Source organism: Corapipo altera, unplaced genomic scaffold (genome assembly GCF_003945725.1).
Source record: "Corapipo altera isolate COAL_440 unplaced genomic scaffold, ASM394572v1 44b, whole genome shotgun sequence".
Classification (NCBI taxonomy): Eukaryota; Metazoa; Chordata; class Aves; order Passeriformes; family Pipridae; genus Corapipo; species Corapipo altera.
Genome location: NW_020884932.1, coordinates 3,099,297 through 3,122,153, shown reverse-complemented (window position 1 = coordinate 3,122,153; position 22,857 = coordinate 3,099,297). Strand labels below are relative to the sequence as shown.

Here is a 22,857-nt window from a genome sequence, read left to right as displayed (position 1 = left end):
ATAAACACATTGCCTAACTAAAGGCCAATAGGAGCTCTGAATATATGAATCTTCTCTGAAGGGCAAATACTCTGTGCTTGAGATACTTTATTAAATGAATGAGTCATCAAATGATTGCACTGCCACTTCAAAACACAAACCAGTTTAGTAACAGTAGAGGACATTTTATAAGGGTTCTGTAAACTCCAGGTACTACACTGTAGGGAGTTAACTTTGTCAATCTTTTCTATAAAAAATTATGACAAAAAGACCTAAAGATTTAGAGATATGGACTCCCCTAAGATCTTAAAAAAGAGTGAACATTATGTCAAGTCTCTTGGACTTCATACTTGGAGAAATGGCTTAGCAGTCTACTAAGAACAAGCTACATAATCTTTCAAATGAAATAAAATTTATTTACACATTCCTCTATTTTGCTGGCTCTGGCTCAATTTTCAAATTATATATAACTAGGAATATCAAGCATTAAAATTAAATAGAAGCATTTGCCATGTATTCATTGTCTATAGCTGCAAGTTTCATTTTGGTTATGAAACGCTCAGGGGAATGACCTTTCAGTACTGTAAACTGAAATTTTATGACACTATTTCATTCTATTCAATTAAAACCCAATGAGGAAGCTAACTTCCTGATCTATAAATGCAGAAATATTTAATGGAATTACCATTTTATTGATGATGCAGAAGATGAGAACAAAGTGGTAATCACTGCACTCCTGCATATATCTCAAAATGAAGTCCATTTATATTTCATGCATAGTGAGCCACATTCTATTTCAAGGGTCAGTTTAACATTTAAACAAATTAATTTGAGGAAGATATTTATAGGAATGAAATATATACACATATATGTGTATATATGTAATCATACGCACAAATGTGTATGATTATAATCTTTAGTAAAAAAAATCACATATTAAACCCAGATGTCCCTCCCTTCCATATTCAACAGCTCTCAGTTCTCAGTAGGCTCAAAAGGGATTGAAATATCCACTTTCCCACACAGACTGCTCATGAACAAATAGCCATCACATACCTCCCCTTTTTTGACTGTCTTCCAGCTGAGTCCCACTCTGCCCCATCCTTTACCCAGCAACAGAAAGACTAAACATCAGCAAACATCTCTTCAGCCTCCAAATGTTCTCAGTTTTCAAGTAACCCATACTTCTTGGGATAGAGCTTTACATTACCTTTACAAGTAGGTTACACTGAATCTTAAAGCCTGGAACCAAGATTCTGAGCTGCTGCAAGACCCTTTCTCATACTTTCATACAACATAACGCATGCAAAGATAGCACAGGTTCGGTCCCCAACGTAAAATCATATTTACTTCCAGACCAAAAAGCCCTGCCACCCAGTTGAGCTAATAAGCTCCAAGACAGTATTATAGTGGCTGTTTTTCTTCTAGTTATAATTAACATGACACACCCCTCCAAACACACATCCTCCAGGTCGTATAAGATTGACATGTTTCAAGGACAAGATGGACAAGGGCAAGTTTCAGAGCAAGGAAACTGTCTCCCTTGACTCCAGGTCTCTTCCCCTATCTGAAGAAAATTACCTGACAGCTTTTAATAATGCATATACTCTAGTTTAAAAGTAATGTTTCCAGCTGCCATTTTAATTTGTACTGATACATTCTATATTTCCCAGAGGAAAAAAATGTGAAGAAAGGTGTGAAAGTTTCTCTCTAGAACTCTTAAGATGTCCTTCCAACTCTCTGTCATAGAGAAAAGTTTACATGTCTTGCATGGATAAAACTTTGGTCCTCAAACTGTAAAAGCACTATTCAATTAGCAAGAAACAAGTCTCATATTTGGAGAAGGCACTGTGTTTCTAATCATAACCCAGCATCCATTCCTCCAGCCTTCTTCTATCTATTGAATGTAGGGGGGGGAACAGTTTTCTCACTTAGGGCAGCTAAGTATTCATCACTTTTGAGAACCACACATGAAAATACACTGTATTATTATTAGAATAATGTAAAATATGAATGATGACTTATCACTACTGTACTCATTTTATGTTCGTGCTTTCTTTCCCTCTACACACAGATGTTACCAGGTCACAGTCAGCATAACACAGAAAGCTGTCTTTGTGCTCACCTGCAAGTCAGCATGAAATGAGAGGCCTCATTTGACCATAGCCCTTGTAAATGAATTTCCAGGCCACATCTGGGTGAACCACGAAGGATTAACACCTGATGTACTACTCCTTTTTAAAAAGCTATTTGTTGTTCCATATGATATCAGAACATCTTACATGAAGGCACAAAATCCAAAATAGACAAAAAGATGTTGTAGTTAGACTGTTCTAACTTTATTAGCAGAACAAAGAGTAGTATTTAAATCACAGCCCAAAAGCTAGGGGGAATCTTGCTTTGCTTCAAGAGCAGCCAGAGGCACAGTATCAGAAATGAGTGTCACACAGAAGTTGTGTTTGTGTTGTACATGTCAAAATACTACATAAACCTAGGCAGACATGCTGGGCAGAGAACTCTGGCAGCAGTTAATTGCGATTCCTCTTTTTGCTTTGCCATTTAAACATAAAAAGGGTAGTTAAAACAAATACAGTCAAAATGGATTGCGTATCAAGTTATTCCCCTTTACAGGAGCAATATTATACTTACTGAGGCAGCAATAAATCTCTAATGAGAGACAGAAGCTTGCTATTTGAGTCGAGGCTCTCCCCTTTCTCCTCACCCATGACCTCGTGGCTTAAAAGCAGTGATGTGGTTTCTGAGAGCAACCGCAAGCTGAAGAGTCTCCATTCCACTTGAAAATAAAGATGCCAAGAATGTGACCACACTGAAGCATAATTACAACAAAATGTGGAATTCATGGAAACTGTAGCTGATGTGCCCGTATACTTACCATTCTGACTGAGGACCAAAGAAACCAGTGGTGGGAGGATACAGTCTTCAACCTAAAACAGAGAATCAGAAAGATCTGGCTTAGATTATTCACAGATGAAAAAAATAGAACAGAGATACACTATCATCCATGTTTATTCTACTGCTAGAGCCCTTAATCAAAGAGATGAATAATCATGGATATTCATCCATAATCACACTTACAAAGCCACCAAGTTAATTTTTCGCTGGTAAACTGCCATAAATTAGAGACGTTAATGTACTTTGACATAGAAAACAACAGTAACATTGGTATAATTCTTTGACAGGGAATTTGAATTTAAAATTAAAGAATTCAGTACAGATGCAAGATATTAAGAAAAAAGAGTATCTTAATCTCATTGCTTTAATCCATAAACTAATCATTGAATAAAGTTCAGATGAAAAATCCTTCTAACACAGAACTGCATAGAATTAAGATACATCAGAAAAGATGTACTACCTCTTAATTAAATATCCCTAAGCTTAATACAGATTCTTGAAAAAATTTTAACTTCCTTCATTCTGGTAATACACAGTCTTCCACTAAAATTTAATCCCACATACATAAGATTTGCACTACGAAAAAATATAATCCAGTCAACTTTTTATTGTCCATGAGGGTATTGTTACAAATGCATCATCTGACACAAGACTAGTCAGCTTTGCTCCATTGGAAATCAACTGATGACAAACTAGTTCAGTTACAAAATAGTGTATTATTAGTATTCTCTATAAAAGAATTGCTAAGTCTTTGTTAAAATGAGGCACACCTTGTCCTTGGATTTATTAATACAAATAAAATTGCTGCGTACATTCTCACTACACTGTGGACAGAATTTGGCATAACAAGACTGTGTTATAATCCCCCATGTGTTTTGTTTCAGTAATTAATACTAGAAGATAAAATTTCCCTAGAAGTATGCAGCTACTAATAAGAAACATCTACAGAAGCTGAAAGTATATATGAAAAAGGTCACTAAATGAAGTTAGCCTCTAGCCAGCAATAACAGCAGTTAGCAACTATTTCATTGCTGGTTGGTGGACTCTGTTAAATTAATCCCCGACATTAAGGGATTTATTTACTCTAGCTTTTTTCACTTATGAAAAAAACTACAAAATGCCTTTGTTCAATGAAAGAGTTAAAAGGATTCTGCTTGATATATGAAGTCAAACTACTCTTGCAAATACAAATAGCAAGACCTATATAGATAATGGTATATCTCATAGCTGTAGTGACTTTTGTAACACTTCATGATTTTGAAATATTTCATGGTCTTTTCAGTTAAATAATAAAAGTACACTGCATTCCAATAATTCCATTAATGCAAGTTTCTGAGCTGTTCTACAAATGGCAATGTATCAGTTATAGCACACCAGTAAGGCAGGAAAAAAAAAAGGTAAGCACTTGAGATCTTTCAGTCCAAGAAACCAGTTCAACCTACTGCAATGCTTCTTAAATGAAGAGGCACACATAAGTGATAAATTAAAGGTGTGAGACAGAAAAGAGGAAAAGAAGCAGTTCTCGATTCATCCAACAGCAGGAGTATTGACTTAGACTTATACCAATTAAGATACAGCAGTATGATGCAACTTCAATTTCTAAAACTTAAAATCTTCTTTCACTTTAATCTAGTATTAACAGCAGTCTTTCCACATTAGCGAATGCAGTTAATCCAGTCATAAGTCTTTTCTCAGACAAATGTATTTTCAACTGTCATTGTAAAGAAGATTCTTTAGATCTTAAATAACTGTAGTAGATTTTTCTGAACTTTTTCTAACAAAAATCTCAATTTTGGTAAACAAACTGTTTAGAACTGAATTCTCCACAGCAGGTGTTTGCCTCATGTCAGTTCAGTGTGGTGGGGAGATAAACTAAATAAAGCACTAATCCTATGAAAAATTATTTTGTTATGCAAAAGCATATCAGAATGCATATGCTGAAGGGAAAATCATGTATTCAATTTTACATGAACATTAAATCAGGTACTTCCTAACTCCACAGCCCTAATCTTTTCTCCGTGCCATTTGGGTCACTGTTTTTTTCACTAATTTTTCCATTTTACTAGTGTGCACACAAATACGTAAACAAGATATGAACTTTGCAAGTAATTATTGAGATGAAATAAACTGAAGTGTAATAGTACCTAAAGTATTTTTAATAAATTCACCAGTAAACTACAAATGTTTCGGTCATTTATTTATAGAAAAGCATGGTATTAGTATTTTGGCAAAGAAGAATACTCAAACAAGCATTCATTCCTTCTTTTTTTAAATGGCTTCTGATGTTTATGTGGAATCAAATCTCCATATATGCATGCAGACAGTCAGATACAGGTTTTTTTTGTCTCAGTCTTTATCACTAAGATTTCTCAAAAAAAAAGGAAATACTCTTCTTTAAGTCTAAACAGACTAGATAGATTGAATATGATCATATCTGTACATCATAAAAGTTCCTACCATCTTTTTAAATAGCCTGATATCCAGTTCATGATCAATACCTAACTGTCCAAAGCCAACATTGTATTTCTCTGTAATGATGGCATTCAAAAGCTGTGCTGTCATAACTGTGCTGTCATCAGTATCCAAAATTGCAATGAAACATTAAAACTTCCATACACACTACATTCACATCTTCAAACTATAATACATAATATAATACATAAGTACAGGACCAAACAAAAACATAGCTCAAACCTGATAATCCTGTTTCTGACAACTGGAAAGGAGTAGAAAGTAGTAGGAGAAACAGACCAAACTTAAAGCACAAGTCTAGTTTCTAGTAAAGTAGTTCTTGAGTTAAGAGACTTCCTATGCTGATGTTGCACCTGATTTTGCATTTAATCTTTTCTCCCAAATATTTGTCCAGTCCTACCTTAAATGTATTTATAATTTTAGCACATGCAATACCTATGGCACTGAATTTTACTCTTCAATTTTTCCTTATGAAAAAACACATCCTTGCTTATTTTAAAGTAGCTAATTTGATACATATTCTTATTTTACAATATGAATAATTGTTTCTGAACCAACTTTCCCAGGCTATTTGCAATACGATACTCTGGAATTTTTTATTTCCAAGCTGAAGGTCTTACCCTCTCGGGCCCTCCTTGCATCATCACCCTGTACTTTTTCTTGGTAAGCTTCACTCCCTTTCAGAGTGAATGACCACAACTGCATTCAGTATTTGAGGCTTGAGGGCACCGTGATATTACCATGGTACAGTGGGTTTTTTCTACTTTTTTGTCTGATCTTTTACTAGTCCTTTCTAATAATCTAGTTGTCTTTCAGATTACTGCTGAGTAGAAAGCTATAATTTCCATAGAAAAATGATGCTAAAAGATTTCCAGAATGGTTTCAAGTAGTTTAGAGTTTGACACTGTGTAAGCACAGTTGAAATTATTTCCCCCATGTGCGTTACTTGACATTTATCAGTATTGAATTGCATGTAATTTTATTCTCCTTTCACTATGTATCTGGAAACCTTCTGTAACTTCTCTGTCAGTTTTAATTTTCACTGATATGAATAATTTAGTGTCATCAGTTAGTTCAGTCACCTCCCTTTTCTAGATTAGTTGCAAGTAGCACATGTTGCAACATGTCTTTGTAAGGCAACACTCTTAAAATACCTAAATTTTTAAAAACTGATCTCTATTCTCAACTTAGTACATTTTAACTAGTTAGAAGTTGATCTGTTTGAGGGCAAGAGGGAAGGGCCACTAGTGGATTTGAAGTCTTTGGTACATGACTTTGTCAAAACCTTTCTGGAAATTCAAGTATTCTATCTGAAACCAAAACATCTGTCTCCACAATGTTCACTAATTTCTGCAAGGAAAATTCTACTAATGAGGTATGAGCACCCAGCAAAAGCTGTATGCACTTTTCAACATTACTTTATTATGTACAAACCCCAGATCTTTGGAGTCTGCATGCTACTTCAATCCTCAAAGAAGAAAGAGGGACAAGCTACAGTTTCAGAGCAGTGAAGTACTCACCACCTACTAAGAAGGGCTTGAAAGAGAGAACTGTAATTTCAGTCCTTCTCTACATGTCTCCACTGTTCTGGAGATGTCAGACATGAGTCCTGCACCCTAAATATATGTGCCAGTTTGTTAGAAACAAACACTGCCTTAGCTTTACTTAACCTCACTAAGCAAAGTCCAGGCTCCACAAGTACCCACTATAAAGCAGTTGTAACACTGCAAGGGCTCACAGTGGAAGGATCCAACACTGTTTAGTGGATCCCTATTTAGTGGGAGGTACCCCCTAAGAATGAAGGTGGAGAACTAAAATTCCATTCACCTGTGCTTCACAGCAAGGATGAATTCAACTATTGAACGTACACATGCAACCATCATGTATTAATGAACTAGCATATAACCAAAGTTACCCATTATCCCCTATAACTCAGGCAATGTTTATATGGACATATTAACCCTCTTCTCAAGGTCACAGAACTTGCATTAATATGATTAACATTACCAATAACAAACAAAATAGTTCCCTTAATTAAAACTAAGTTTTAGACCTCTTCAAATCAGTGCTTAAGACCAAAGCGTTGACACTGGGTGGACACAAAAGGTAAGCAGCCTTAAAGCCTGGTCCATTTGAGAGCCATGTTATTCTCAAGTGAAAACCAGACCACAGAATTAAGCTTACATATAGAAACTATGCTATTCATTATATGCAGCTATCGTATCCAAATTCACAAATAACTATGTTCACTACTTTCAGAGATTTTTCTAGAGGTATCTTGTTTGTTTTGGTGTGCTTTTGTTTAACTTACAACTGGCCATTCAATAAAGACTTGGTCTTGATGATCCTTGTGGGTCCCTTCCAACTCAAAATACTCTGTGATTCTACTGAGAAATATCTTCTCCTAGTCCTTTCTTCAAAGCAGAACATACCAAAGTGAAGACTATCAGCTCCCAAAACTTTTTTTCCAGTCACGTGTCAGAGTTACAACATCATCAGCTTGACATTTATTCTCATTAAAATTTCACATAAAAAGTTACTGCTGAAAGTGACTATGGAATTAAGATTGTCCTGCTTTCACGTTTCTTAAAGCATGTGCTGGTGGCACAGCATACACCTTATGTTTTAATATCACCAGTAATCTCTCAGAACGCAATAGAAAAAATAATCTAATGCATGTTAGAATGGATTGGGAAGAAGGATGACACTTGTGTAATTTTTATTTAAAATTCCTCAGAACTTCAGAATCTTCACTGAGGGTTGTTTTTTTCTTCTGGGAAGAGACAGCACTGATTGACTGACTCAGTATGTCAATTAGTAGAGAAATGGTTTCACAAAAAAGTCTCATGTCATCTGGATTAGTTTAACGGACAGAAAGCCACATGGGGTGTAGAACTTTCATCTACTTGAAAAGGGAAGGTGGTTGAAAAAATTCTGTACAATATGTTCATATAGTCATATCCCATATTGACAAAACTAAGGTGTCAGTGGTTAGATCAGAACAGCTTGTGGATGAAGAACATCAATGATGCTGAATCAAGAAAAAAGTACTTGCAGAAGTTTCTAACCCTTATGTTGTCATCTTTGGTGAAAGTAATAACTCTCATATTGTCAAACAGTAGATTTCCATGTCATATAGCTTTTCCCTTAGCTTCCTATCAAGCAACTCATCATGTTCGGGGTGCTTTTATTTTAGCGTGATTTATAAAATAAGTTTTAAAACCTTGAGGAAGAGAATCACTGCTGACAACTTTTGCCTTAACCAGATAACAACTTTCATGCTTCGGGTAAAAGATCATCTGTGCATTACACAAATCATTTTTGGGAGCTAGTTAGAGTATAGAAAGGACTCCCACAGGAACCGCCTGCCATTGCGAGCCTCATCACTGCTCTAAGTGCTCTGAATTAGCATATGTCTTTTTTTCAGGCAAATAAATATACTTAACATAGAAAAGGAAAATGCAAATGATACAGTCGGTACAGAATTATTCAACTTAATTATATCTAAATGTTTATCAAAAATTGGATAATCAATATTATTATAACACTTAGTATCTGAATTTAATAAATATTTTTCCATTTTAGGCAGGCGGAGGAAACAGGCAATTGGCCTTCTGCCAGTTTGAGAAATTGAGGTTTATATTTCAATCCAGTCTGTAGAGACTCCTCTTGATGACCTTCATCATTATAATCACATACCTGAAAATCTAGTTCTGTCAAAAACTGCACAGTCACACAAACTATTAGTCTTTATATCTTGTAACAATGCACACAACTGCAAGCAAAATGAAATTACTGCTCACTGCTGGCATTCACTTGAGCACTTTCAATTAATTTCTGTTGACTTTATCACACTTTGCCATATCTAATACAGTCACTCCCAACAGAAATGAAGCTCCTCAATAATTGGCTTCAGGTTGATGATAATCAGAAATTTGGTCACAAAAAAATTAATTTTTTTTTCTTGGTTCAAAGTACAAATACAAAGGCAAATCAAACATGAACTAAAACCCAGAACAAGCAATTCTTTGTTTTTCAAAGTGGGAAAGAACCTGAGATGTTGCTCCTAAATTCCCACTAAATTATACAATTTCCATTGCAGCTAAACTAAAACCAGAACTCACCTGAAAAACTTTGTTTCTGCTTGCTCAATATAACCTTACTTTTTATTAAATTAAACATCATTAAAAATGCATTTTATTTCTTGTTAGAGACTTCAAAGCAATGCCACTGTAGAAAAAAATGCATCCTCTCAAGAAGGTTTTGGCCTTTCCTCAGCCCCACTCTCCAAAATCCTCTTTGTAACCAACTTTGTCTAAATGAGCATCCAGTCTTCTGATCTCAGCCTAGGATTCAAATTTCTCTCCAGTAAAAGAGTTTCCTATTAACCACTGTTATACTTAAATATTGATCTGGAAGCTTGAACGTGTCTTGCTTCAACATTTTAAAAACGCACAAAGTTCTACTGGATGCTGGCATTTATATTCATAGATTCCAGTCATGCTCACATAGAAGCAATTAGAAGATATCCCCTGAGTAACAACAATTCCAAAAATAGTCTGTATGCATCATAGAAGATGAAGTATCACTTTCCTCTAAAGTAATGTATGCTGCACATTCAAGTATAATTAGCACACTAGACTTCGTAAATAGTATTAAACTAATTACTGTTCGCACCACTAGTGGCAGATGTGGTTAGAGATTATTAATCACAATGGACAATTTTGTGAATTTAACATAGAAAATGCAAGGCGATTTCTCCACTTTAGTTTGAGTCTGAATGATTATTTGCTGAGTATCAGAAGGGCTCTTCTAAATAATGAAGAACTGTTATTTATGAAAATGAGTGAAGTAATAGATTTTCTAAAAAAAAAAAAAAAGCTGTTCATTGACAAGGATGTAAATCTACACCTATTGTAAATCAGGGAAACTACAAAAGTAGTATGTGTCAGAAGTACTGGACAAGGAGGAAGTCAGGGAGAAAGTTTTATCTCTAGCTATGTAACTGATATGCTCAGATGGGTTTTAAATAAACATCTAAAACTTCCAACACGTGAGATGAAGTAAACTGTTCCCCAGAAATCTAGATACTTCAAAACTCATCCACTGCCAGCCACGGGTTACTTAACAGAGACTAGGACAGTCACTCTCTGGCTTCAGTAAAACATTCTACTGAACGTGGGGATTGGTGCAGGGGAAGAAGAGTTGTAAAGAGGAACTATCTCCTTGGTGCTATTCCAGGGAACCCCTCCCCCAAAACCACTAAAACTTAAACAGGTAGGGGAATTTTATTTAATGTGCTGACACACACTATTGTTATCTCAGCAAATGTTTAGGGACTCCCACAAAAAAGGGTACATATTTCTGTCACTATAAGACATACTGATAACCCACAAAAGTAAAGCAATTATATTTTAAAATTGAGGGGATTCTAGAATGATACAGATATAACACAGTGAGAGGCAGGCTGACAGGCATGTAAGGAGATATCAGTAGGCATTCATACTTCACCTACACTTAACATTTCCTTCCTAGGACATTATTTGCCATATTAGTTTAAAGTAAATTGAACTGCTTAGTTCTGTACTATTTTTCCTCTGACTATTAATTAGTTAGCTTTGTTGCATAAGGATCATTTTCTTGAATACACTCTTTTGTGAGCATAATGAAAAAAAATCTCATTCAACTTATTTAAACTCGAATTTATATTTTGGATTAATTTTACTATTTTCACTTATTAAGACTTTATAATCTAAACATGTGCACATCAAATAGAATTCAACTTCTAGAAATACTCAATTTCTAAGATCACCCATTCTTATTTAGCACAATCCCTAAGATCTCTCATTCTTATTTATTTGCTAATGCCTTTCTTCATATAAGTGCTATATTGAGTGTGTCTTTAACCTAATTCCTATACAACGCATAAATTTCAATTTGAATCAAATAGTATGGTGGGTTATACTTTTGGTGGGAATTCAGGCACAAAAATGCATTGGTATAGGTTACAATGATTTGTCAAACACTGATTCAAACATTCAGACCTCCTGATCTCCTGACAACTGTTTCATGACATAATTGTTCTGTCTTCAGCTAGCTTAGCTAACAGTAGAATCTTTTAACCAAAAACTTCAAAGAAAAGAAACCTCAGCGATGTAAGAAGCTTATAGCATGTGGGTTTGGTAATTGTAATGCAATTTTTGAGTAAGAAATCTGTTACACCTAAAAAAGCAAGCAAACAGCAACAACAACAAAAAAACCCCAACGCCATAACTGAAATTGATGATCTCATCAGGAAGAATATGATGGAATGCGATCAATCCTCAGAGATGGTCTTTCCAAGCTATGTTAAAAGCATAATGACAAATAAAGTGGTGATATTTTCACTAATACATAGCAATACGCTTGCTTTGAAGCTGAAGAAAGACTTACAGAATCAAGAACATTACTTTTAAAGTTTAAGTCCTTCTAATTCTTGCTCTAATTTCTCAACTAAATACAGTAAACTGAGTCTGAATGCCTTGCTGCTTCTTTGAAAATCTCTCTATAAACAATAAGTATTTTTCCTGTCAAATAGAATCATAATGCATTTTAATCCATATTTTAAAGAGTTTCTAGATCTTCAAAATATTCTATTTATAAATGGAATTAGGCCTACTAGCCCGCAACTATTTAAATTGTTGCCACACTTACAGTCAAGTGATGCATTGTCAACAAGCTGGGATGCTCTGTTACTGCTTCAAAGGTCAAAAAAGTAGTCTTAATCAATTCTTCTGATGCAGCTTGCCCTAATGGTAAAAACCATCACATTTCCTTATAAAATGCAACCGTTATAATACCTGCATATTAAAGTACTGCAGTATCATAGGTTACCTCACCTATTGCTCTGTCCAAGTTTATTTCTCCTGATTCTATTGATCTGATGAACTCCTACAAAAGAAGCAGCATTTATGTTAAAACACTTTAGGAACAAAAATTAGGAAGCATAATCACTGAGCAATTACAACAGGAAATTCTTTAAGGAACTGTGTAAATACAAAATGTTAAGGCACCTACAGAAATACTTTCATATTAATTAATTAAGACTGAAAGTACTAATGATCTAGCTGTTCTAATTCTGTAAGTCTGTAATGCTGCTGGACATTTAAACATGGAGTACAGTAAAGACTATTACTCTGAGTAATATCAGGAATTATAACATTTCCAGCTAAATAGACAGTAATGAAATGTCTTTATTTTTAACAGAAAACTGTAATTTCTTAGAAGACTTTGAACTACCCTGGAAATGGCTATGTCAAAATAACTCACTAAAATGACTGAAGACCCCTCAGAAAATGCAATTTTCTGTTATTTGTACCATCTTTTTGATCTCCATGCATACTACACACATTATAGATACAGTTACACACAGAAGAACATGTAAAAAATGCATACAACTTTTTATAAAATAATCACCTAAATTAATCACCATTTTAAGGAATGGGGTAAGACAATATTAATAATCTGGGTTAAGTAAATATTTTACAATTAGACTCACTATTATTTTGCTTTCATTTCTATGCATAGCTGTTTATTTCATGGGGATGCAAAAGCCACGTTATTAACATTTGCTAAGGAAGGAAAATTCTCAGCAGAATTTGTAGAATGTTCTTCTTTACTAATACAGCATCTAAGAAAATGGTACTTGTTTTATATTTCACTACCATTTAAAATTTCGTTATTTCATATTAAATTGGCAGAAGTATCTACATGGGTTATCTTTTTTCACAGTATGTAAGAAACATCTGAAGAATTCTTCTCTAATTTAAAATAGAATTAGAAACTAATTATATATTTCATTGCTTAAACGCATCTCAGAGGCAGTTATAAAAAAACAACTGCTTCTATAAGAAAAAAGTTATCTTCCTGATCATTTGAAAAAAATTACTAGGTATTATCTAATTAAGTAGTTTTGGAAGAGGGCAAATTATTTTGTTTGTTCATTCTAAGACAGTTTCACACCACCATAGTCTCAAAACTAATTTGGAAAAATCAAAGTAGTTGGTGCAAAATTTGTTCTGGCTACTAATGTTTATTTCTTTAACTTTGTATTAGAAACACAAGAAAGAGATGCATTAATTTAAGAAAAATGCAACTATCTGGGGTTTCTTAAGCAATGGAGAGAAATGGTGTATGTGTGTTTCACTACAGGTGATTCTGACCAGTAGGAGCCTGCCATTAGCTGTGCCTTTGGGGCACAGTGTGTCCTCCATGTATTTATATTCACAGCAGAAAACATGAAAGGACTGTCCTGACTCCCTCTCAATTTCTTTGCTCAATGCTACTGAAAATTACAGTGATGATAGAAGTAACTTCAAAGCAGCAAGGAAAAAAATTCTCCATGAACAACCATTGCAGGAAAATAACTTTTCCTTCCAGATACCAAACATTTTTCTGCTCCTCATAATTTCTTATTGTTAAGAGTAAGATTTTCGAATAAATCAGGAAAAAATAAAAAAGAACGAAACAAACAAAAACTGAAAGACTGACTTGCTAAAGTCTTAGAGGTCTCAATTATAGCACGGTACATTGAAAAAGTACAAGCTGATGATCGAATATCCCTTTATAGATGTCAGTGGGAATGGTGCTAAACACTAAATTCCAGAGTTGCCTGACAGAATGAATAGTTACTCTTTCAGATGCAATTATATTAGCCATATAATAACACAGTTACACAGTTACATAAAATGGATTAAAATGTGATATTAATTTTTCAGATATACTTCTTTCCCTCCCTTTTTCGTGTGTAAATTAGTGTATGTAAGATCCTGAATTGCCTTTTTCAATGGAGACAGAACAAGATGCAGGAAATATTGAGTAATCTGCTGCTCCTTGATTTGAGGGGAAAGCAGTGCTAGTACAACTAGCCTGACTTCCTCAGTCAATACTTCAAACAAGCTGGAGTAACATCAAAAGAAAACTTACATTATAACTGGTCCGTTGTACCTAAATTGTTGACAGAAGAATTTCACCTTCGAGAAGGTTGATTGAAAACTATTAATAAGTTTACTACTTAGTTACAAACGCTTCAAAGGGATAAAGGGCTTTGTAATTCAAGATCTAGTTTCAATTTTTTTTCATCATTTTAATGATAATTTTTATACAAATATTTTAGTAGAGCTAAATTAAACTCACATTTTCTTGGAACCAAGAATCAAAGGAGAAAGAGAAGGGAATCTGAACATATAACTTGAATCTAATTGTTTGTAGTAAAGCATTTCCTCATGCTATTGTGGAGGTAAATCCCTAGTTGTCATTTATGAACTCACGCACTTAAAAGTATTTGCTTAACTCTGAAAACACAATTTTAGAATATTCTTTTTTCATCATTTAGCACAAACAACTGTTTTCATATGAAATTACATTAGAACTGTACTACTTCATTTCTGCTATACTATCCTATGGTACTGTTAAAAAATTAATTTTTTATAGCTAATGTCATAAATAGGTTATAGATGTAAACATGAGACAAATATCTTAGCTCCATAGCTTTTCATCAACTAAATACAGAGTAAAAGTACTGGCAATAAGAAAAAGGTGACAAAAGGAAACAAAACCTTAAATATAGATTAGATTATAAAATTTCCCTTTCATTTCTACTCAAAAAATACTAGCATGAAATTCTAGAGAGAATATTCTGTGTAATTTAGAGCTAAAGTTTTATACTCTAAAATAAAGCACACAAGAAATTCTCAGTTTATCAAATATGTGCAGAGTTTCCCTTTGACCCAAAAATGTTTTCTGATTATAAATAAAGTTTCATATGTAATCAAAGCTTAAAACATATGTTCAGAAAAAAGTCCTCTCTCCAATTTAGAAATTTAATGTAATTTTATTATATTAAAGCAATTCCCAAAATTTTATGCATAGGTATTGTAAAAAATATTTAACTTAGATGGTTATACTCACAAGTAAGGTGCCATAGTTGAAAAGAAACTCCTTTGTGACTATCTGGGGACGAAATACCTATTTGAATTCAGCCAAAATTGGAAAAAAAGCCTGTTAAATGCATATCTTATGACCAGAAAAAGTAAACCAACTATTTCATATGTTAAAGAATAAGACGACAAAATATGTATTTGCTGCTATCACTAGAGATGTTTTATGATGCACAAAAGTCAGACATCTTTAATGCTGTTTCATAGCTGGAATACTCATCAACATACCTACACATTAACAACAGCTCTATTTTATTCATTCCGATCACAATCAGCAGAAATCAGATTTTGAGAAAATATAAGTTTGTCCTTTGTTTAACAAATTTGGGGGGGGAGGGGAAACTACCTGGGATGTCACAAGGTGAAGCACTACAGGCATCATAGGAAGGCACATCTTCAGCTGTTTGGCCTGAACCGTTGATGGGTGTTTACGTCCCGAGACATTAGTTAGGGCAGTGAGAATGTCACCTACAGAAAACAACATTTCAGGCTGATTCAACAGAAGTGCTTCACTAAACAACAGCAAACGACATATAAAAGATCTCTGTTCACTCCTGTCTTCTCCTTCCTGCTGCAAGTAGTGTTCGTGTGACTGTATTGGGCTGATCCAGCATTTCTCTTCCCTTGCTCAGTGTTCAACCAGGTCAATTTTCTGCTCTGGCTACAGGGACAGGCACGCAAAGGTGACCTCTGGCAAAACCTTGAGGACAGAAATATGAGGTGGGTGGTGAAGTAAAGGTGAAATTACCCCTCTTGGCAGAGTGGACTTAAACTGGCTTTTGGTGACTACATATGCATGGAATTATAGTATTGAAATTTTATGGGTGCAATTCTACTTCCAGCGAAATAAGAAGTAAAATTCTCATGACTTTCAGCTAACTAAGAACTGAATGAACCATGATTAGTGAGTGACATATGCTGAAGCAGTATGTTTTCCCTGTAGCATAGTTCAACTGGAAAAAAGAAAAAAAAATCCTTTCCCCCTGCTCAAAAAAAATCCCTTCACCAACCATGCACACACATACTCTCATGCACAAATTTAACCACGATGCAAGTGTGCTAAAGCTATAGGAATTCTCATAAAAGAGGTAGCACCAATTCAATGAGAGAACTTAGTTGCCTCCATGACAAACCTCAGATATGATAATAAGTGAACAAAACTTTAATTGCAATATTGAAAATTATGCTTCAGGCTTCAGAAGAGACATATAAAAAACAAGGAACATTATGCTAAATTTGTATTACATTACCTATTGTCTAAGAAAAGCAAGATGTTTTCTGCATTGGATAAAGAATAGCAGTATGAGAATAGTCACAGCTCATATGCAAGGAAAGAGAAGGAAAAGTCCGTCCCTATAACCTGAAAATATTAAAAGCCAAATGCTGTCTTGAAAGGACACTTACTGTATTTTTTCCCTTAAAAGGGAGCTGTTCAAAACTGTAAACGTGAAATCACAAGACATTAAACAGATAAAGGATGGGAATCAGTATTTTATATGATTTTCAGGCTAGAAAAGGCCTTTCCTTTCAGAATAAGTCAGAGTTTAATCATGTTGAATAATACCAATGCTTTTCTTCTGCTCCCATGGAGTTCAGTTTTCAATATAAGCAGAAATGACAGAGCCTGGAACTAAAGTAGGCTGTAAAAATACCTAGCCTTAAAGACTTGACTCATTCACTGCTGAAGGAAAAGTGTTGCTTAAAACTCTCCCAGTACATAAACCAAAACACTATTTTTTCATCGATACATTTTTGTTTTAAATTACATACAATATTGTAATTCAACAATAACTCTCTGTGGTTAGTAACAGTTTACTGAACAATCTACTTTCTATATTGTAGGGACTATATAATCATCACATTAGGTAATTCTGCAGTTGATAAATTGATAGATATGGCTACTTTCACTTTTATATACTTTTATATATACTAAGCAATTTATATCTACTTCCTAGAAATAGGTTAAATATTATAAACGCAAAAATAAAATTAATTGCTTCTTTATAACAACTGAAAATTTTTAAAATTATCCACAAGATTAACAATTTATTTCATTTGTTTAAATGTATCTTTAAGGCCAATTTCTACAACTTGTTAATCTATTTGGTTTATAGCTACATCTGGTGGAAGAAGATGGGATCAGTAAGGAGCTTACATAAATGCATATTTAAAAAGCCAGCTAGGATTAATTTTAAATCAACAGTTAAACTGCTTTTAACTGTTCCAGTTTTCAAATCTGATTATTTTTCTTAGGAGCCCATACCACCTCAAGCAGAACATGTTCTCTCATCATATTCACAGCAATAAAAAGCCTACTGACAAATGTGGATAAATATGGATACATAACTTAAGATTAAGGAAAACAATCAACACACAGATCTAGCTTGGAAAAGAAAGGAAAACAAAGTGTAAAAATTATGCTTGATATCAGTTGTCAACAATGCACTGAAATTGTAAATCAGCAGTAAACACGTCTAAGCAATTGATATATTATGTATTATAATAGTAACTATATATTTGATGTACTCAACTTTCAGATTCTGAGGAAATGTCAGAGCCTGCTATATTAGTTGCATAAAGCATATATAAACAGTACGAGGTGAATTGCTGCCTCAAACATTTATAGTCTGAGACTTCCATCCTGAAATATAGCCAATATGCAAACCTGATATTTAGTTAGAAAAAAGGGATCAGATGTTTGCAGCAAGGCAAAAATTTGCATTAGCATAGGAAGTAAAATTTCTTTTAAAATAGCAGCATGACATTTAGGTTTGCTAACCTTTGCAGTGCTACCACTTCATTTTCAATATCCTAGCGATAATGTAGAAAAGATGAAAAATACATCAGGTATCATCTCATCAGAAAATAATTTAATGAAAAAATGCTCTTATGCATGAGCAAATCAGTCTCAGACATCTAAAACAACTGAAGTATCTAGGTTGAAACTTTCCAGGAAAATTGCCTGGAGCAAATACTCAACACATAAGTTTCAGGGTAAGTGATTACCACGTACTCAGAGATATGCCCTATTGCATCTCTCTCAGCTCTCTGTTTTGTGGGGCAAATTTGCTCTTAGGTTTTACAATGTTTGGAATAACTTTAGAACATGGATAAAACTTCTTGAACATTTGGGTCTCATTCCCGACAGGGTAAACTTACCATTTCACAAGTACAAAACATTAATATAGGAGATCATGCATTCCAGTACAAAATATCTGATCATGACACAACTACAAAACTTCAGGAAGCTGATAGAATGCAAACTTTATGTAATCAGACAATTCAGTCTTTCCACCTGTATATGTAAGGAGATATTTGGTTCTTGAGGGAGTAAGCAAAGGTAAGGTTTGTTCAGTTTATCAACTGAATTTACCTAGAATTCCTGGCAGCTCCCGCACAATGTGATAGATGAGAAGATCCAGGCATTTTGACAGATATTCACTGCCACCTTGCTGCTCTTTTCCTGATGTGGTCTTCCTGCTGTCTCTTTCAATATAAATCACGAGCCTGCATTTAAACAAGTGCAAAACATTACCTCTCATAACAAAAAAATAACTCTGTATCTCAAAAATACTACTGAATCAGACATTTTTAGTATCTGTTGTTACAATCAGGATGATACATTAGTTTTGGCTCTGTCTTTTTTTTAAATTTTAGACTTTTCTTTTAATATAAATAAACTTTAAGAATACCACAAATTACTCAGTCAAGGAACACAGGGAAGAAACTCTTAAGCTACTTTAAGTAAGTGCAACTCTATTAGTTTACATTAATATGTGATGCTAATATAAGGAGTGAATTTCTCTGCAGACTTAGAGAGTGATTACAATCTACTTTTGAAATACACAACCAATGTTTGCAGTATGAGCAAAAGACTAAAGGCATTCATTTTCAACTCGTAGGAGTTCCAAAAGCAAGACTAATTTAAGTCAATGTAACAAGAGATCAATCTTTCAATCCAGAAAAATCATACTACATAAATCATACTACAGTCCATTAAAAAGTTAGCACTAGTTGGAATGGTCATATTGAAAGAGATAAAAGTCCAGACTAGCCTTACATCCTTTTTCTAGAAATCTGGTGTTCAAGATTTCTAAAGACAAGCTCAGTGTTCACATTCTAACTGGAAAGTGCTGTGTGGCTATGCTGTTCTGCAGAATGACATTTCTCACAGTGAAATGGTAACTGATTCATTAGAGAGTGGCTAACTTACAAGACATTGCTTTAGTAATACATCTGTAACGGAATGCTTCAGGCAAAATTTTACAATGCTTATGTGAATAGACAGAAGGGCCAGACTTCCCTTTAGGGGTATAATATTGACATCTTTGTTTCACATTCAAACTCCCTCCGGGTCCTGTGCAAAAAGGTATCAATCACTGGTGAGTGAAATCCATGATCTGGATTTTAAGAATGGACTTCAGTACTATCTTTTTAAATACCCTTCTTATAATCAATGTTCTTTTATAGAACTATGAAAATAACTTCTTTATACTACCTCAAGTGTACGTAACAATACTGCAGGACCCACAAACACAAAATTTTATTCTAGGGAATATGTCTTTCCATCAAAAAGCTGATTTACTCAATGAAATAAAAACTACTTAGGAATGCATTTTGCAGAATTATGTCTCACATGACTGTTATTGAAAACTACAATCTTACCCTTCCTAACCTGGTCTACGGAGACACAGAGAAGTCAAAAGACCTATTCAGTAACTACTTTTCACCTCTGTAATAGCCCAGAAGCAACACAATTCAGCTGCACTTCTCAGAGACCACAAGGACATCTTTTATTTTTCTTGTAATCTCTGGAAATTGCATTAAATTACGAGGAATTTTGATCTGTCTGTTAGAAAAGGACTACCTAAAAATCTGACATCGCACTTCCAATAGAATTTTCTTTTCAAAAGCTTTAAATTTTTTAATATAAAAATTTGAATGTTCTAAATTAAAATGGTAAAATCCTTCAAGTCTTTCCAGATAACCAATTAATTTTTACTCAAAAAAATGTTTAACTTTGAAAAGAAAAGGGCAAAGTATCAGAATTTGTATGGATTTTTTTCTTTAAGAAAACACTTCCATGATTTAGCAATTATCTGATTCCACATATGAAAATACATTTAGATTTGTTTAAGTTTTACTTGAAATAGGCCAAATAGATTTCAACATGAGTGGTTTTATTGCTTGGGAGGAGGAGGAGGTTGTTTTTTTACAAAAGCATGTTTTATTAGTTAATCACACTTGGGAAGCATAAAAAGTAGGTTCATTTATTCTGAGAGTGTAAAGATAAAAAGTTTACATAAACTCATGAGTTCTCTCCTTTGTGTTGTCCTTCCCATCTCAAAATTGTCTTTCATAGAAACGTTTTCTAAAAATATGCACAGCTATTTTTTCCCCTGATAGTCCTGTTTAACCAAACATTGTCTCAAGAAAATTGTGAAGATAAAAATTGTATAGGCTGGAAAGCATTAGGGTCTCCATTTTCCTTCAACAAATCCCTCAGTCTTATGTAGAACAATTCATCAGTTACTTTTATTCCCTGAAGAATCTCAGTATTCTCTCTAATGAGCAAAACTAGGCCTATAGAAAAAATGTTTATTCAATTAATTTAATGCATGTTTGTCTTGCACTCAACAATACACAAAAACATGTAGGTATTAGTATAAATAAGTTAAATATGATGAGGAATAAACCACTGCCTATGAAGAAGCAAAGGTTTGATTTTGGAAAAAAATTCTTCAAGTATCTATACTGCAAGATAGGCCATCAGTAAGCTTTTACACTAAAAAAGGAAAACAACCCAAGTTTTTTTCAAAAGAATGTGAAGAATGAAGCAAAAAGTGGAGAATTTCAGAGTTAACAATCCTGAATGATAGGAAGGGGATTGAGGTCATCTACTTAAAGGAGTAAGAACTGTTCACTTAAAAAGATGACCAACATGAAGAAACAAGAAGATTTAGTCACTCAGTAGATTGAGCAGAGATGTGATAAGACATGGCCTAGAAATATAGAGAAGTCACTGTAAAGGGAAAGAGACTGCACTGTTTTCTATGTTTAACCTGTAGAATCGAGATTTCAATAAGAAAAGAACTAGAATTTTTGAGAGTTAGGAATAGCACACAATTAGTACAGCTGTCAAAAGGAGGTCATGGAATATCCACCAATTTGCAACAATTGTTAAAAAATATTTCTCAAGCATAACAAACCTTGACCTGGATCAGAAGGTTAGACTCTGTCAAGGATTCTTTAAGAACTTTTTTCCCTTCTATCATTTTTACATTTGACATTTACCCTTAGCATCCTTAAAATCAGCTTTAGATATCAATAAAGTTCAGCTACAGCTTTACCAGCATCTCAACAGGGAGGAAAGAATGCATGCAGTCAACAGCTGACTGAACCTAAAACTGGGAGGTCTCTCACTAGCAGCCTTCTCCCTGCTTCTCCCTTCAGCCCACTAAGTTCACAGATAATGACCAATCTTCAAGCAACTAAAGAAGGTTGTGCATGCTTTGAGGACATATACAGTCCATTTACCACATGAATTCAATGACTAGCTACTACTTTTATTATTATTTATTATTATTGTTGTTAGTCAACCTTTGGTAACAGAAAAGGATGAAGATATTTAAAGGATATTTAATAAAGCTGTATTGTGTGTTTTACAGAGATGTAACACTGGATGGTAGATAGTGCTAATAAGAGGGTCAATCCCTATTTCTTCCTTTTTTTTTTCCTTTTTAATTTGATATCAGTTTGCTGGGGTTTTTTCCTGAGATCACTGACTTATGTAATTGTTCCCTCCTGCCTTCCATTTCCATGTTTTCCCATATGATTGAGCACCAAGCTTTTCGGTTCTTTTCTTCATTATTTTTCTAGATTAGTCTTAGATGTATAAGGCCAATAGGTTCTGCTAGATGTGAGATTGTAGATTTCCAGGCAAAGTTTTTCCATTGAGGGCATATAAGATTTGAAAATTAAAAAAAAAATATGGGAGGTGGGGATAGGTAACAGAGAAGGATTTTGTTCAGAAATTATGCTGTTGTGCACAGTCAGGTTTTTGCAGACTGTGAAAGTCTGTCAGAAATACTACCCTATCCTTCCACAAGTTTCCACCTCTGCAGACAGTAAAAAACAACAGGTTTAAAAAATTCTTTTGGGAGGAATTTCAATCTCCGGATCGGTCTCTTTTCACCTAGGAAATTCTCTGAAACCATTTGGATAAAAAAAGAACAATTCGGAGAGACTATTCGGAAATTACTACTAATTCAGAAAAGGGTGAAATTAAAAGTTTCAACAAAACTTTAGGTTGTATCCCTCCCCTCAAGAACAGGTAGCTCACCTTTGCAAATTAAAGAGAAAAGAAGGAGACTAGAAAAGAGTGCAATTAGCAAAAGAAATTAATTTGCATAGTGTAAGCAAAATTCATTTGCATAGTGTAAGTGCTACTTCAGCCTAAAAGGTCTCATATCTTCGCTAGCTGTATCAAATGTGGAAGAATAAAAGGTATGTAATG

The 22,857-nt window shown here is 34.1% G+C and overlaps 1 protein-coding gene across 7 annotated transcripts in view; it reads right to left on the bottom strand.

Annotated features, from left to right (window-relative positions):
• Positions 1-22,857, bottom strand: part of ULK4 (unc-51 like kinase 4) — a 225,432-nt gene that overhangs the window by 128,055 nt on the left and 74,520 nt on the right. For all 7 annotated transcript variants that reach the window (XR_003530337.1, XR_003530336.1, XM_027659556.1 and 4 more), the window contains exons 23-29: positions 18,715-18,848; positions 15,688-15,809; positions 15,313-15,369; positions 12,243-12,294; positions 12,058-12,152; positions 2,873-2,924; positions 2,629-2,773 (exon numbers count right to left, since the gene is read on the bottom strand). Coding sequence is in view for 5 of the 7 variants with exons in the window: in XM_027659556.1 (XP_027515357.1) it covers positions 2,629-2,773; positions 2,873-2,924; positions 12,058-12,152; positions 12,243-12,294; positions 15,313-15,369; positions 15,688-15,809; positions 18,715-18,848 (657 nt within the window). In the remaining 2 variants the exon portion in view is untranslated. The remainder of the gene's footprint in view (positions 1-2,628; positions 2,774-2,872; positions 2,925-12,057; positions 12,153-12,242; positions 12,295-15,312; positions 15,370-15,687; positions 15,810-18,714; positions 18,849-22,857) is intronic.